The sequence below is a fragment of the Danio rerio genome, chromosome 3 (assembly GCF_049306965.1).
Source record: "Danio rerio strain Tuebingen ecotype United States chromosome 3, GRCz12tu, whole genome shotgun sequence".
NCBI classification, from domain to species: Eukaryota; Metazoa; Chordata; class Actinopteri; order Cypriniformes; family Danionidae; genus Danio; species Danio rerio.
Genome location: NC_133178.1, coordinates 31,088,127 through 31,105,558, shown reverse-complemented (window position 1 = coordinate 31,105,558; position 17,432 = coordinate 31,088,127). Strand labels below are relative to the sequence as shown.

The window sequence follows — 17,432 nt, the reverse complement described above, 5'->3', positions numbered from 1 at the left end:
GTTATGCAGCTTTTTTTGCTCTCCTTTTTTTACCTTTCTTTTTTGTTGTAGCATCTGCATATTAGTTCAAATTTTCAAAATAATATAATTTTTAAGAGAATTTGTGAGCTATAGTTCCCTATGATATAGTACACAAAATATATGACAAAGTTGTTTAAATTCACAGTCAGTATTTTTCTTTTGAGTTTTGTTTTTTACGTGTATAATTTATTTATATTGAAGATTAGTTTTTTAAGCTTTTTGCCTTTATTAAGTGGATAGGACAGTATTTCAGACTGAAAACAAAGTGGTAGAGAGAGAAAGGGTAGAAACAGGAAATGTCCTCAAGCCAGGATTTGAACTCAGGACAGCTTGAAGTGCTACTGCACCATATGTCAGTGTGCTAAACACTAGGCTATTGTGCTGACAATGTTTATAATTTCTGAAGCATTATATACTACATTTTACTTCACAATGATTCAGAATAAAGATAATTACTTTGTTATTTGTTTAACTAGCACTCCTCAGAGACACATTAACTCTATTTGATTCATGAAAAAGCTGGTTCTTTTAGCTAACCAGTTCTATTCTTTCACAAACAACAATTCAACTGAACTGATCCGATTGCCTCTGCTCTCGTCAAGGCAAGTCTAGACTAACTGATTCAGATGATTCAGTCTGAACAAGTCTCCAGGTTAAAAATTAACAAAATCACAAGTCCGACTCAAAATAAGGAAGAGCCAAGAACAGGGAGATTTTTGAGTTGAAGTACATGTGTGTAAATGTGCTATTTATTAATGCTAAGTTTAAGGATTTATTGTTTTAAAAAAAATAATAATAATTTTAGGTCATTAAATCAGTTGTTCATGTACTAAAAGTGTGATGAAAGGCCAACTTGAAGGGATAGTTCTCTCAAAACTAAAGATTTACAGCAGAAAATATTCTGAAGAAAGCTGAAAACTGGTTACCATTGACTTCCATAGAAAGAAAAACAACTACAATGAAAGTCAATGGTTACAGATTTCCACCATTGGTTTTAAATAAATGAAGTGTGAGCAAATTATGACAGAATTGTTATTTTTTTGGGTGAACTAAGCCTTGAAGCCCACTGTATGAAACGCTTGAATGTGGACATGTCTGCATTTGTGATATACATTCTGAAAAACCTTGTTGATGTCAGAAGAGATTGCCAGGACAGAAAGGCAAAAGTACCTTATATACCAATGGTCTTACACTCAATTTTTGGAGGGCCGCAGCTCTACACAGTTTAGCTCTAACAACCTCCAACTCACACCTGCTTAGTAGTCTTGAACATCCTTGATTAGTTAGATCAGCTGTGTTTAATTAGGGTGGAGCAAAACTGTGCAGAGCTGCGGCCCTCCAGGAATCCAGTTTGAGACCCATGACATATACAAAAGAGCATCTCTGAAAGCAGAACATGTTAATCCTTGAAGCAGATGAGCTTCAGGAGTAGAAGAGCCACACCAGTGACACTCCTGACAGCTAAGAAGGGGAAAATGATTGCAATTCGATTGCCTTGTGTGGTGTTATTATGTTGTGGATATATTCTTTGCAAGACATAATTTCAATGCCACAGATCATCTGAGTTTTTTTTTGCTCAGCACAACCTTGCCTTTGTGTGATTGATGTACCCTGATTCTATGATGGATACATCTAGCTGTCACAAAACTCAAATCATCTCAAACTGGTGTTTTGAATATGAGAGTAAGTTCACTATACTCACATGACCTCCACAATCACCAGATCTCTATCCAGTAGAGCACCTATTGGTTATCCAATGACAATTTATGCTAAAAGCAATGTATCTGATTGTTACTTAATTTTAAAAATTACATGTAAATGTAATTAAAAATGTAAAAAATCAGCTAAGGAAGCTGTTTATTATTATTATTATTATTAGTCATAGTAGTAGTTGTATTAGTAGTAGTACACTGATGACTTATTGGATAAATAATTTTTTTTAAGGTAAGTGATTGTGCATGATTTATTTGGGTTCATTCTTTTTATTTTTTTTCATGCTTAGTCCCTTTAATCTGGGGTCACGGCGGAATGAACCGCCAACTTATCCAGCATATGTTTTTTGCAGCGTATACCCTTCCAGGCGCAACCATCTCTGGGAAACATCCATACACACTCATTCAAACACATACATTATGGACAATTTAGCCTACCTAATTTACCTGTACCGTATGTCTTTGGACTTGTGGAGGAAACCGGAGCACCCAGAGAAAACCCACTTGAATGCAGGGAGAACATGCAAACTCCACACAGAAAAGCCAATTGACCCAGCCAAGACTCGAATCAGCGACCTTCTTGCTCTGAGGCGACAACACTACCTACTGCGCAACTGCGTTTCTTATATGGTTTAAACTTAAACATATTAAAATTAGCACTATTTAGTACTTAAGTTGTTTGTTTTAATTCAGCTTATATAAATGGTTTGCAACAATTTGCAATGAACCCTTTTTTTTCAGTGCAGGAGTAATTGTACTAATAGAATGATAGTAATACAGAAGGCAACTCTATTCAGTGTAGGGCAAGATTATTTTTCTAAATTAAAATAAAAATATTAAAATTTTCAATCACACATATGACTTTTTATTTTTGAAAACAAACCAAGAAAATACAAAATTATACAATATATGCAACTATATACAAAACTTAAAAATTACAAATCATATTTTCCTGAAACAAATTACAAGGCTTCTTTGGCTTTTTTAAAATTATTAATATTCTCTAAACTGCTGCAGTAATCTCCAATAGCCTCTTAAAGAAAATAAACAAAGTTTGGCTTGGACCTAGACCACTGTTATGTGAATCTTTACAAAAAATAAAAAAAATAATAATAAATAAATAAATAAAATGTTTTACAAGGAAGATAAAATTGTTTGGTATATTAACATAATAGATGGATATTTTATCATTTTATTTTGATTTGAATTTGCATATTTGTTTTCTTCCTAAAAGAATTTTCCATATTCACCTATAAAATCCTTGTGTAGCCTATGTACAATATCAAGACAGATGGACAATAGGGTACTTTTCCATAGAACAAAAATCAGAAGATTAATTAGTATCCAAGTTAAATCTCATTATAACCTCTTTAGTTTGAGAATTTTAAATGTTCACAATATAGTTCCCAAGAACAATTATTTCCATTTCATATTTATAAATACACTGGTCCATTTTAAGATGTATAACTGTATCACCTGTTATAATATTTCTGATACATTTAATAGTATAACTTTGTTTAATTATATCAAAGTCACTTATACAAAATGAAGTTGTTGATCAAAAAGTCATTAAAAAGATAACAAGGTATTTAAATTTAGCAACTGTCTAACTTATACAATATAATTTTCATACCATTTTCTTTGTAAGAACAAAAGATGTAACCAAATAGGCTAACATTGTTTGGGGAAAATGTGCTTAAATAAATAGGCAATTTTTAAATAAAAAGATGTAAATGTTTGTATACATTAATACACTTAACAGCTTTCTTATTTCTCAGATTACAGATAGTTTTTTTATACAGCTAAAATTTTGACCTCAAAATAATAGACTTGCAATCATTGAACTTGCTTTTGTGAATACTGAATTTTGCCAGCAGAAGTAATGACTTGGATGCCTATAGGCTACATCAGTGGCGCGTGATGTCATCGCGTATTGAAATGAGAGGCAGTGTTTATACACATTTTACCTCAGGTATGTGTTGCTGCAAGTCAAAGTGTGGAGATCGCAAAGTTTACATCAGTCGGAAGAAGCTGTTCCCGAACTTTCATTCAACAAACTCACAGGTATGATTTACAGACGTAATGCTTCTGTGGTGAAGTTCTGTTTCTATTTTAGGAACTTAAAAAACTGCAACCGGTTAGACTATTGTGATGTGTTGTGTAAGTATGACATAAAGCCTTCTGGAATATTCCCGACAGCTGAAGGCGTGGGTTAATGTAGCCAACAGAAATATTCCTCTCTGCTTGCTTACTTATTCAGTGAAGCCATTCGTTGAATGAACACATTTAAAGGTAGAAATTAAATTTGGGGCAACTTTATTTGATAACACTTTTTGTCTGTGTAATAGCGTAAACTAGCACGCAACTTGGGAACTTTTTGCGTATCTTATTGGGCTACTTATTTTTCTCTTGTGATGCTGTTTATCTACATAAGGTATTTTCCATGTGCAAAATAAACTATTATCGGCATGCACAACATAAACTTGTTCGAGGGGAGCTGTCAGAGTTCCTTCGAAAATTACTTTTTTCTTCCGAGATTTCAGGGTTTCCTCTTAAATTAAAGATTACGTCAGGCGACACGTCACTGCAACGACATCTCCGAGTGGTCTCGTGCTTCCTTTTGAGAGCACTTGAGATGAGTCTGTGGACGGCAGCGCTCCATTGCGCGCGCGGGCTCTAGACATGGAAATCGTTGGGCCTACTACTGTTTTACCAGTTTAACAGCATTCACACCTTTCTCGTTAACATTTTTGACGTTTCCTGCTAGATCCCTATCTGACAATTAAAGGGATAGTTCACCCTAAGTACACACTATTTATACCTCCACAACCCTCCAGCAGTGGAAACTGTTTAAACTCCCCAATATATCTGAATTAAACACATAACTTTGTTAGCTCACATTGCTAGTTTTGAGGTAAATAATTAATCTGTGCATGTCCCTAAGAAAAAAATAGTTTTCATCTAATCTTTAATTAAAATCTGAAAATGCACTTCCTGTTTGTTTCCAGTTAAATGAGGTATTTGCACACAGACTTTTAATTTCAGTAAGCCAGCCCCAGGCTTCCGGTTAATTGTCATCTCATACAAAATAGCAGCGTTTAAAATCTGATTTCTGGAAAAAAAAAAAAAAACAGCAACACTGCCTGCCTCAGATACGATATAAAGTGGGTATTAGACCATACAAGAAGCACTGCATTAAATTATATTTTGCCCCAGCATTTTAATAGTTTTTGCGCTAGACTGCTGCTAATGATGCCGCCTACTTTTAAGTGGTCTTTCGTCTCTTTTTACGCTTTAACAACAAAATGGATGCTTAAGTCTATTTAACTCCTTATATTTGAATTGCATCACAGCATCGATGCTGTAAAAGGAACCTTATAAATGAAGCCTTATACATAAAGCTTTCACTGGAAGTTCATTGTTGGCTGAAAAACACTAGCTGCGCATATAGCTCATTGTCAAATTATGTATATCTAAGCAAATGGGTGTGGCTAACATATGTAAACCCATTGGTCCAGCAGTCAGTTTTGACAACAAACAGTAAGAGTGAGGAGGAGAAGTCTGTTAGGTTGTAATAATTTTCCCTTAACACTTTTCCCGATTTTTCTGAATGAAATGCCTACTTTACTACATCCAATCAGCCCACAGTAGAAAAAAAACAAGCCACACCCACTGTTTTCTTCTTTAATATTTCATTTTTATAGGAACTGCATGACAATACCAATAAAATAACTGTCGCAGCTTCCGGTTCATGGGGACTTTAATAGCAGAATATGCCCTTAAAAGTCAGTGAAGCCATTATTACTATGGAAGTCAGTGGTTACAGGTCTTTTTTTTGTGTTCAACTGAATAAATAAATACATAACGATTTGAAACAAGTTAAGGGTGAGTAAATGACAGATTTTTCATTTTTGGGTGAACTATCCCTGAAACAAAAAAAGCTCCTTTCTTTCTTGCTTGCTTGCTTGCTTGCTTTCTTTTTTTCTGCTCAGTGTGTTTTTTGACTAAGGTTTCTTGGCTTCTTCACTTTTAAGGGCATACGTTTGGGCATAGGGTTTGTTTGTTTGTTTGTTTGATGAAACTGTAAATATCTAGAGGTGGACATAGGTTACATTACTGCAGAGTATGTAATTAAAAAATAAAAATAAAATAGTCCAGTTATGCTGCTATAATTTAGAATGTAGTTCACATAACTGTATGTGATGTAAAAGGTCTGCAAAGTTTAAAAGATCAAAGTGCATAATAAAGGTTATTACTGTCCTCTAAAAGAAAGTATTGATTAGATAACTGTAGATCAGTAACAAATTTGTATAATGCCAGATAATGATCGTATTTGCTGCCCGAGGACAACATCTACTTTGCCCGGAACATGACCTTTACAAACTAAAAATCACATGCAGTTGATGAACTGATTACTTCCTGTCGGTCTGTGTTGTGTAAGTTGTGTCAAAAGCATTAAAAAACAATTATTTATTTTCATAAAAACTATTTGTTATATGTTATTATTATATGTTTTAATCACTGAAGCTGCTAAATTAATCTATTACACTTAGTTTCAACTTTTAGTATGAGAGAGTGTACAAGAGAGGGTGGCATGGTGGCTCAGTGGTTAGCAATGTTGCCTTACAGCAAGAAGGATGCTGGTTCGAGTCTCGGCTAGGTCAGTTGGCATTTCTGTGTGGAGTTTGCATGTTCTCCCAGTGTTTGCATGGGTTTCCTCCGGATGCTCTGGTCTCCCCCACAGTCCAAAGACATCCAGTATGGAAGGCCATCCGCTGCGTAAAACATAAGCTAATAGTTGGTGGGTAATTCCGCTGTGGCAACTAATAAATAAGGCAGTAATCCGAAGGAAAATTAAGAAATTTATGAATTTACAAGAGCTCAGAATTATCAACTGAGTGTTCACAGCTACTCCGTTACTCAAAACATCTGATCATGTCTGATGTCTGTCTGACCATGACAACAAGAAAACACTAAGAAATGTCTTGCTTAAATCTTGTATGTGCAGTTTGGGTTGATTATTTTAATTTCATAATCAAACTGACGCTCTGATATGAAAAATATAAATATTATAAAATTTGATATTCATTCATTCATTTTCCTTTCGGCTTAGTTTCTTTATTAATCCAGGGTTGCCACAGCGGAATGAACCACCAACTTATTCAGGATGTTTTACGCAGCGGATGCCCTTCCAGTTGCAACCCATCTCTGGAAAAATTTGATGTGGTATGGTAAAAATAGTGGTGGCCAATCAAAAGCTGGTCCATCTGACCAATCTGAGCAGAGTACATTTTTTAGAAGGAGGGTTAAGTCACAAATCTTAGTGAAATGATGTAATGTTCAATGCATATTTAAGCAAAATTAAAGTGTTTATTTATTTATGTTTTTACTTTACCAGCATTTAAATCTATTTGAAGGCATCCCTGATATAAAATAGTGATCTTTAAATAAAATATCATAAATAAAAATTGACTGAATTACATTATTTCCATTTTGGCACTCATTAACTGTTCATGGCCTGAAAAAATAGAATTGGTTAATTTATTTACAACATTATCCAGTAAGTTCTGTATTTTATAAGAATAGGCTCATGTTTGTGTTGGGTGTGTGTTTGTGTGGGGGATGAATGCTTATTCTCAATTAAGACACATTCTGAAAAAACCCTTTTAATGTCAACTGACAAATGCTCCAGATTTTATAAAGAATTTTAACTTTGTCTTGTTCAGTATTTGCTATCAAAGTATTTGTAAATGGTGGACAGAAAAGGGAGAATTGAACAAGTTTTTTTACACAAGTCTAACTGGGGGCGTCACCGTGGCGCAGCGGGTACCACAATGCCTCACAGCAAAAAGGTTGCTGGTTCGAGCTGGGTCAGTTGGCATCAGTTGGCATCTCTGTGTGAAGTTTGCATGTTCTCTCTGTGTTCACGTGGGTTTCCTCCGTCTTAACTGTTTAAAAGTCCATTGCACCATTTTCTGTGTTGTATTATTATTATTATTATTATTATTATTATTATTATTATTCTGTATATATGTAATTAATGCAATTTTACATCTTCAATTCTCAGTTTTATATTCAAAACCAAAAGACCTTAAAGAAGATTCTTTTAAACTGTGTTCAACTGTACAATAAATGTCAATGGTTGTTGTACATAAATGCACCACTAGGTGTCATTGGTGTTTTAGTTGTGGCCTCAATTTGTTTCTAGACGTAAATGGTGTATCGACAGGAATTTACTTGAGAGGCCTTCCCTAAGATATTCATGTCTTTTACTCTGTTCCTCGTGTGTTTGCCTTAACAAACAGTGTAACCATTTCAAACAAAATGTAACAAAACTTTGTATTTTGAATGCTGTATTGAGACCAAATTACACAAGTGAAGTATACATGTTTCAGACAGAGTTTTTTGTTCATTTTGCTGATGATATTGTGTTGTTTGTGTCCACAGTGATGGCTGAGGCTCACCAAGCAGTGGCATTTCAGTTCACCATCAGTCCTGAGGGGATCAACCTGCATCTGTCTTACCAAGCCCTCAATCAAATCTACCTCTCCGGATTGCGATCCTGGAAGAAGCGCATCAGCAGGATTAAGGTCAGTGAAAAAAATAATCATCAAACTCAGTGAACTCATAGAATTACCTAAAAAAAACAAAACTTTGTTTTTTTCTGTTGGGAAATAAAAAAAAAACAAAACTTTGTTTTTTTCTGTTGGGAAATTAAGCTAGTTATCTGCACAGAAGAGTTTTCTTCAATACATTTTCTGTGACATCATGAAGATCCTAATATAGTCAAATGTGCAACGTGTGTGCATGTACATAAGAGGCATTAATAATTATGAACTTTTTTGCTTTTCTGTGGACAGAACAGGATCATTAAGGGTGCTTATCCAGCTAGCCCCTCCTCGTGGCTTTTTATTGTCATTGCAATTCTAGCCACGATGTACATGCAGTCCGATCCATCAATGGGTCTCATCGCCAAGATCCAGGAACACCTGCCCCTTAGGTAACTCTTATGGTTAAGTTGCATGGTAAAATTCAAGCTGATAGAGATTAAGCCCTTAGAACAACAAACCTCATTCAGACCTATTCTGTTTTAAAGGGCACCTATGGTAAAAAATCTACTTTTCAAGCTGTTTGGACAGATCTGTGTGTTGGTATAGTGTATAGACCGTCATACTGGGGTGATATGAACACACCCAGTCCTTTTTTTTCAATTTAACTACAAAAAAAAGGGTCGGCCAATTGGAGCTGTTTTCAAATCGATCGCACCATTACGTAGGTGTGCGATCCCCCCCGCCCACCGAATTGATTGACAGCTGCGCGCATTAACATGTTCCGGTAGTCACGTGTATATGTCAACAAGACCAGGCAGACATACGCAAAGCAACCGGGAATAAAAGGTCTCTTCTGTTCGCTAGGATCAGCAATCATCATCAAATGTGATTAAGAGTAAGTTTCACATGTTTAAAGTGTTTTAAAACAGAGTATGTGTGTAATTAATTACAGCGTTTTACTTCAGCTTTACTTCATCAGCACAGCCGCGTGTCAGAACAATTTTAAAAGAAGACGCTTCAATCCCGGTTTGTGGAAGTTAAATCAGGTTTATTTTGTACATTAGCATAACAGATATCCACACAGTACTTGAGGTTAGCCTTAACTAAGCTAAGCGCGCTCTGTCTGCCTGCCTGTGTGTGTGTGTGTGTGTGTGTGTCATCTGTGGTGTGTGTGTGTGTGTGTGTGTGTGCGCGCGCATTAACTTTGTAACGATATTGTGTGTGACTCATCAATGCAACTTCACAATACCGATTAGTAAAGGTTAGTTCTTACTGTAGTATCTCACAAACGCTACGTGAGGCCTTCTTCCTTTAAGTCTGTCTGTTGTCTGACGCAGCTGAGGGAGGAGGCATGTAGTGGGCGAGAAAGTGGGCAGGAAAGAATCGTCTTAAAGGCGCAGTACGACAAAACCACCCCTTGCTGGAAATCAGTATAAAACGGCATCTTGTAAAAGGTATAATGAAACATCTGATGGGTATTTTGATCTGAAACTTCATATACACATTCTAGAGACGCAAAAGACTTATATTAAATCTGAAAAAAGGGGTAACCTAGGTGCCCTTTAATTCCCTCAAAAAGCTGCACAAGCAGCTCTGTTTTTTTTATAAAGCTTTCAGATAGTCCTAAATGCATGAAGTAATTTTTTAACACAAGACTACACACATAAAAAATGAAGGGTCATTAGTGGCATCAATGGTGCCTTGACAAAACTTTACAGCAATGGAATCTTCATACCACATAAAGTTCTGTATAGTGGAACAAGTTTTTTTTTTTTTAGAAAATCAAAGGTCCTTCACGCTATGCAAAAGAAAGGATCTTTGTAGTGGCAAAAAATTATGATGACTGTTTAATTAAAGTTCAATAATGTATCAGAATTAATGTTGATTTAGATCAACAAAATTAAGGTTAGTATCTTACAATGCTTGCACATTAATCGTCTACTCAAGAACATGTCTTAGCCCACAGGGGTCAAACTCGTATATTTCTTAAACAGGTGCACTCTCTCTCTCCTTTGGCGCGCTCTCAGTGTCGCGCGCACTCGCTCTCTCTCCTTTCCTGCACACTCGTAATCTCTGTCAGTTATGGTGCTGCATGTCTCAGTTTCCCGCATTCGTCAGAAGTTAACCCCCAAATTGACAAAAGCCAGGTAATAAAAATATTCAACTACAGTCATGTTGTGAAAAATGATCAAAATGTCCACAGTTGATTGTATTAGACTTTTGTTTTCAATAGCGATTTAAAGCATTATTATCATCAATCAGAAGTTGAGTGTACATAGTTTAACGTTAGAAAATGCTCTCTTGAATTTACAAGCAGTAAATCCAGAGAACAGATAGATGAAACACATTGATCAAATGTAGTTTTCAGTCACACTCATGTAAAAGTCATATTTAACTCACTTAGTTTCGCCTTCATTCATTTGTTTTCATTCGTGACATAAAGCACGAGTCTTCAACACATAATTGATTTACATCACGTTTTTAAACATAATAGTTTAAACAACTAATTTCTAATAACTACTTTTTATCTTTCCCATGGTGACAGTCAGTGCATAATATTTTACTAGTTATTTTGCAAGATAGTTGTATTTAGACAGTCCTTTTAAGTATTCTATAGTCTTTGATTCAGATTAAAGTGTAATTTAAAGACTTAAGTAGGTTATGTTAACTAAAGGAAAGTTGGAAGTCAAGTTATTGTATAACTGGTTTATTGTGTAGACAATCAACAATGCACAATAAATATTTCTTAAGCAGGCTAATAATACTGACCTTAATTATTATTTTGTTAATAAAAAAAAAAATCTCCTTGGTTTGTTAAAGATCACTTGGGAAACATAGTTTTTAATTATGGGAGGGCAAAAAAATGACTTCAACTGCATTTGTTAAAGTTTGCAAATGCAAAACTGTGCATTGATGTACAGTTGAAGTCAGAATTATTAGCCCCCCTGAATTATTAGCCACCGTTTATTTTTTCCCCCAATTTCTGTTTAACGGAGAGGAGATTTTTTTCAACACATTTCTAATCATAATAGTTTTAATAACTCATTTGTAATAACTGATTTATTTTATCTTTGCCATGATGACAGTAAATAATATTTGACTAGATATTTTTCAAGACACTTCTGTACAGCTTACAGCTTAGCGTAATTAGGCAAGTTATTGTATAACGATGGTTTGTTCTGTAGACCATTGGGAAAAAAATATAGCTTAAAGGGGCTAATAAGTTTGACCTTAAAATGTTTTTAAAAAAAGTTAAAACTGCTTTTATTCTAGCCAAAATGAAACAAATAAGACTTTATCAACTTTTTAAACACAGATCAACTTTGAAAATTGCCACATGTGTGCATACAATTCTGAACAATATCTTCAATGATATCTCCAAAGCATGCAATGATCAGACATACAATAACAGGAGGATATTTCTGTGGTCCAGATGACCAGAGATGAAATTCAGCTTTAGGCTGCATCCGAAACTGCCTACTACTCAGTAGGTACTGCGTTTGAATTCAAATGTACTACTTAGACGTTAAAAAAAGTATGGTCTATACAGTATGAATGTGAGCATTATGAGTGGAACTCGGACGTACTACAATAAGCATCTTTCCACTGGCAGCTAATTAAGCATTGAAGTTTTCTTTCATACAATCCAATCTAAAAATATTTTATTCTTTGACACAGTAAAATTCACATCTAATGACAGCTGTTCTAGTAGCATCAAACGTCCAGTTCCACATGACAGGTCTCTGTGACTTCTTGACTAGTCCTGCAAATCCTGAGGAAACAAATAATTTGACACACTGAAAAAAAGCAACAACATATATTAGGGCTAAGCGATTAATCGAAAAGTTAATCGAAATCGTCATTCAGAACCTACAATCTGTCTAATTTTTCCAGGTCCATTTTTTCAGTCACTTTCCCTACCGCATGTGGAATCACGTGACCCCGCTCTGTTAGCCACACTTTGTCGTCACATCTGATCTCTGGTCAAGTAGGACGATAGACCTGTTTTTGACCTTTACTTTGCATTACATTGATGATGATTGGAAGCTGCGCCACAGATGCCTTGAGGCATCCATTACATAAAATTATTATTTACATTCAAATATGTTTACAGAAAATGCAAGAAATGCAGTTGAAAATATTATTTACAGTATATGCAAGAGTGATTTTATTTAGAAGAGATTTTATTTTCTACTTTTAATTTGAAACTGAAAAACTGAATATAATTAATTTTGTTAAAAAAAAAGTGCAAGTTATTTATTTTCACCTTTCTATGAGCAAAAAGTAATTGAACGTTTTAGGCAATGTGTGTTTGAATTCCAGATTGTTCATTGATCATTAATCATAATTGAATTAAAATGTTCAATTAATTGAGATTTTAGGCCAAATCGCCAAGCCTAAACACACATATTTTCTCAGAAGAGATGACACTAAGGGTATTACATAAAGAGTTCAGACGCAAAAACCTCTTAGTGTCATCTGAGATTTTCTTCTAAAATTAGCATTCTTCCCGGGCTCCTATGTTCAGTAATTTCACTTGTATGGAAAAGAATAGATTATTTTCATGACCTTTATTATGAAATAACTGAACATAAACACTGTGCTGGATCACCTTTATTTAATCCTTTAATTAAATAAAGAAAAACCAGGATCCTCTCCTGGCTATATTTCTTAGCTACAGTTTAGTTAAAGGAGCATCTTTATAATGTTTTGATCAAGAAATAAATCAGATTCATACTTTACCACACGGAGTAACTTGATGGGTTCTGCGATTGAATTCAATGTCCACTCTAGTGAAGAAAATTAATAAAATACACTTTTAGTAATAGAATAAAATTCAGTGAAAAGGTTCCCCAGCTGGTTCGGTGCACCTTTAGTCGGAAATGTCTCTCTCTTCCTTTACGCTTGGCTGCATTAGAGAGTGTAGTGCTCTCAAACATTTGAATGTCAGCATACAGAAGGGGCTTTCAGCGTGGTTTTCATGTAATTAATGTCACTATACCAATGTGACATCACAACACAAATGCTCATTTTAAAAGAAAACTTCAGATGGCACTTAGAAGTTTTTGCATCTGAACTCTTCATGTAATCTAAGCCCTTAAACAATCAACTTTATTAATAATCATAAAGACATAAGACAGAATATGTTACTCCATCCTGGAGCAGACATCGTTCAGAAAATTCACTCCTTTGTAGTTTTTTATTAAAAACTTAATTGCCAATTAGCCTTTTTGCTTGCCTTGCACTACTTTTATATGATAAGAGAGATAGGAACCACTAGCATCACTGAAAACCCCAGTTTGGTTCTTCCTGGCACTTTTATGTTTATAAATGTTTAGCGTAGGGTCTTAAATTGAAAATAACTGTGGTAATTTCTAGTCATTTTCAAGAATTATTAAGAATTATTTGCTGTTTAATTAGATGTTTTCTATATGAAACTCAAAGAATACCATTTACATAGAGAAAGATTAAAGGACTGTTAAATGAAAAGGAAATATAATAGCCTAATAGTTTGATATTTGGAAAAGTGAGTTAACCTTGACATTTCTAATTGTATTAGAGATTGGCAACTTGGTAAACGTGCACATTTTAACACTTTCATTTTTTTTCTGAAAGTCCAGTATTTGAGAAGTTTGTTTGTCACTTGAGTATTTTATTTTTATTTTTTACTTTTTATCGAAAAAACAAAAGAGATTCTGTGTTAACAAGAAAGATTATTTGTGTCTGATTCTGACTTGTTTCATTTCATTTATTATTAAAGCCCACTGTTTGCTCCACATTTGGTGTGTAATCATAAATCTGCATGCTTGAAAAAAGTCTAAAAATTAAGGTATAGTCATATTTGTGTTGTCTGCAGCTAATGTTGACCAAGAAGTGATGTTGCTGATTGTTTCTGCTGTGTTTGTGTACTGTCAGTCTGTCATTGAGTCCTCAAGGTCAGACCATGCTGTCGGCGCTGCTGTTCAGTACTCTGCTCTGGATGTCTCTCATTCTGACTCTGAGGTTCTGCCTGAAGCTTCTCTTGTCCTACCACAGGTGGATGTTTGAACAACATGGTCATATGTCTACCAAGACCAAAGTGTGGGCGGTTAGTGCTTCATTACTTTCAGCCTGGTTTAAAAAAATACATTTTCATTTTTTTTCTTAGTTCATTCTTTCTTGAAACAATAACAAAAAGGATTTGTGTTCTGAGCATGTGTTCAGATTTTTACTTGGCCTGCAATACAATACATTAATAAAGCATGCTTATATAGTAGAATTTGTATGTAATCTAATCTATATGTAATCTAGTTTAATATGTTACTTATTATTATGATTATTACTGAACACACATGCATGTACAGCTATCTTTATAAGGACTTCCCACAGATGCAATGCTTTTCATACTGCACAAGCTATATATTTTATCCCCCTAACCCCAATCCCCACCATAGTCCTAAACCCAACCCTCACAGGAAGCAATCTGCATTTTTTACATTTCCAAAATACTTTATTCTTTGTGGTTTATGTTTCATTTTCCAGATTAGGCTAAAAAAAATGTCCCCGCAATATAAAAAATGACTGGTATTGCTATATTTGTGAGGTCTCCACAATGTGAGCTTTACAAGGTACATGCATAGGTTGTTGTTTTGGGTGATTTTGATGAGCACTCTCAATAGATGTAATGCATTTTATGTCTTATATGTACTTTGTAAAACAGTATGATGGCACAAAGTGTATTATTAATCTATATTTATTTGAAAAATTTTCCCCATTTAAAATACACTCACTGGCCACTTTTTTAGGTACACCTGTCCAACTGTTTTTTAACGCAATTTTCTAATCAGCCAATCACATGGCAGCAACTCAATGGATTTAGGCATGTAGACATGGTCAAGATGATTTGTTGCAGTTGAAAACGAGCATCAGAATGGGGAAGAAAGGTGATTTAAGTGACTTTGAACGTGGCTTGTTAATGCCAAATGGGCTGGTCTAAGTATTTCAGAAAAAGCTGATCTACTTGGATTTTCATGCACAACCATCTCTAGGGTTTACAGAGCATGGTCTGAAAACAAAAAAATATTCAGTGAGCGGCAGTTCTGTGGGAGCAAATGCCTTTGTGATGTCAGAGGAGAATGGTCAGACTGGTTCAAGCTGATAGAAAGATAACAGTGACTCAAATAACCATTTGTTACAACCGAGGTCTGCAGAAGATTATCTCTAAGCATCAACATAGCAGCCCACAAGATAGCAGCCTTAAGTACAATATTTGTGCAAGGCTGCTTCTGAGGTTAGAGACACAGTGGTGATAGGAAGTTCAGATCTTTAACGTGGATGTTAGGACTCAACATTATATAGTCAGCAATAGTAATTTCAGTCAGTTAAAACCACCATGATCTGAAAAATGTCTTACAGTAAAGTTTTGCAACCCAACTGAATCATGATACACTTATTTAAGTTCCATTACGATTTTCTATTATGAAATAAACTTACGTTTTTCACCAGATCCTCTCATTTAAGCCCTCGGTTTACTCACGGTTCTGTTGTTCAAGTTTAGTTCAGTCACAGCATGCTGTCAAGTACTGTTTGTCTTTGGTTCACTGAATCACGCATGCTCAGTATAATCGGTTAACCGCTTCTCAAATTCGATCTTAGTGTAACATTACTGTTTTAATAACTGAATGAGAGTATATATTGGATTATTTCGAGTCAGAGGGGGGTATTAGGCTTGTTAAAAAGGAAGTAGTTTGTGGATAAGTGCTTACTGGAGACGAAAATCAAATGATTTCAAAAAACGTTTCAAATGATTCAGTTCAATTTGGAGAACTAGTTAAACTGGTTCACTTAGAAGATCCTGTTAAAACGATTTGTTCGCGATACAGAAACAAACCCCAATATTGGACAAAAATGTGTTAAAGTTATAACCGGGTAGATCTGGCCCATGGCAGCAGGACTACAGACTCTGAGGTGCCGTACGGGTCAAACACCTGCAGCGCGAATTATATTTACTTCTAAAAGGCATACAGTAAGATTATGTATGAAATACATTTACAAAGACGAAAACGCAGGAGGTTTTTGCTGTAATTTTAGTTTCAGTTAGTTTTGTATGTACACAATACAGTCTCAGTTAGTTCTAGTTTTTAAAAAAAAAACTCTTTCATTTTTATTTCAGTTAACGACAATTATTTAAAATGTTAGTTTTCATTTTTTTGTTAACTATAATAACCTTGTGGTGGTGTAATGGTGTGAGGGATTTTTTCTTGACACACTTTGAGCCCATTAGTACCAATTGAGCATCATGTCAACGCCATAGCCTACCTGAGTATTGTTGCTGACCATGCCTATCCCATTATGACACACAGTGTACCATCTTCTGATACTGCAGTGTACTGAAATAGCCTTCACAGTGACCAGACTCAATCCAATAGAGCACCTTTGAGATGTGGTGGAATAGGATATTTGCATCATGGATGTGCAGCCGACAAATCTGCAGCAACTGTGTGATGCTATCATGTCAATATGGACCAAAATCTCTAAGAAATATTTCCAGTATCTTTTTGATTCTATGCCATAAAGGATTAAGACAGTTCTGAAGGGAAAAGGGGGTGCAACCTGGTACTAGTAAGGTGTACCTAATAAGGTGGCCGGTGAGTGTATATAGACTTTTACATTGTCGTTTTTGGATTTTCAACAAATCCTCATCTGTATAGAGCTTGGGAACATGTTGTAAGCAGGACAATGCATTCTGGGTGTTTAGGACAAGGGAGCCTAAATCCCATTGATCGCTATATTTTTGTACACTCATCAGTAATAAACTGTAAGTGCTTGTACAGTAGGTAATGAAGAAAACCCTATCTGGAAATGTTTTGTTGCGGCAGCTTGTTGATACCCTATCAGTAACGGATAAACTGGTCTGTTTATTTCATCCGCCCCCTCTGCATCAGTGTTTGGCTTCTCCAGTTACACTTCACTGCTGGAGACAGAATACATATTATCATCTGCTCAGACACACAAAGAGCGTTTATAAAAGTGTATACACGTTAGTCTATTTTATTCTGAGTGTTTGTGTGTTTTTTTTTAAAAAGATTTGTTTTCTCTGTTGTAATTTTCACTGGTTTACATTGAGCGCTCCTGCTTTCTTAAACAAACATAGCCAGCTACAACTTGT

At 35.1% G+C, this 17,432-nt stretch overlaps 1 protein-coding gene across 6 annotated transcripts in view; it reads left to right on the top strand.

Annotated features, from left to right (window-relative positions):
- Positions 1–3,724: 3,724 nt before the first annotated feature.
- Positions 3,725–17,432, top strand: part of cpt1a2b (carnitine palmitoyltransferase 1A2b) — a 65,276-nt gene continuing 51,568 nt past the window's right edge. For 4 of the 6 annotated variants that reach the window (XR_012401060.1, XM_073944583.1, XM_073944582.1 and 1 more), the window contains exons 1-4: positions 3,725–3,797; positions 8,181–8,323; positions 8,594–8,733; positions 14,201–14,372. Coding sequence is in view for 4 of the 6 variants with exons in the window: in XM_073944583.1 (XP_073800684.1) it covers positions 8,183–8,323; positions 8,594–8,733; positions 14,201–14,372 (453 nt within the window). In the remaining 2 variants the exon portion in view is untranslated. The remainder of the gene's footprint in view (positions 3,798–8,180; positions 8,324–8,593; positions 8,734–14,200; positions 14,373–17,432) is intronic. The other 2 variants (XR_012401061.1, XM_073944584.1) reach the window with 1 other exon arrangement.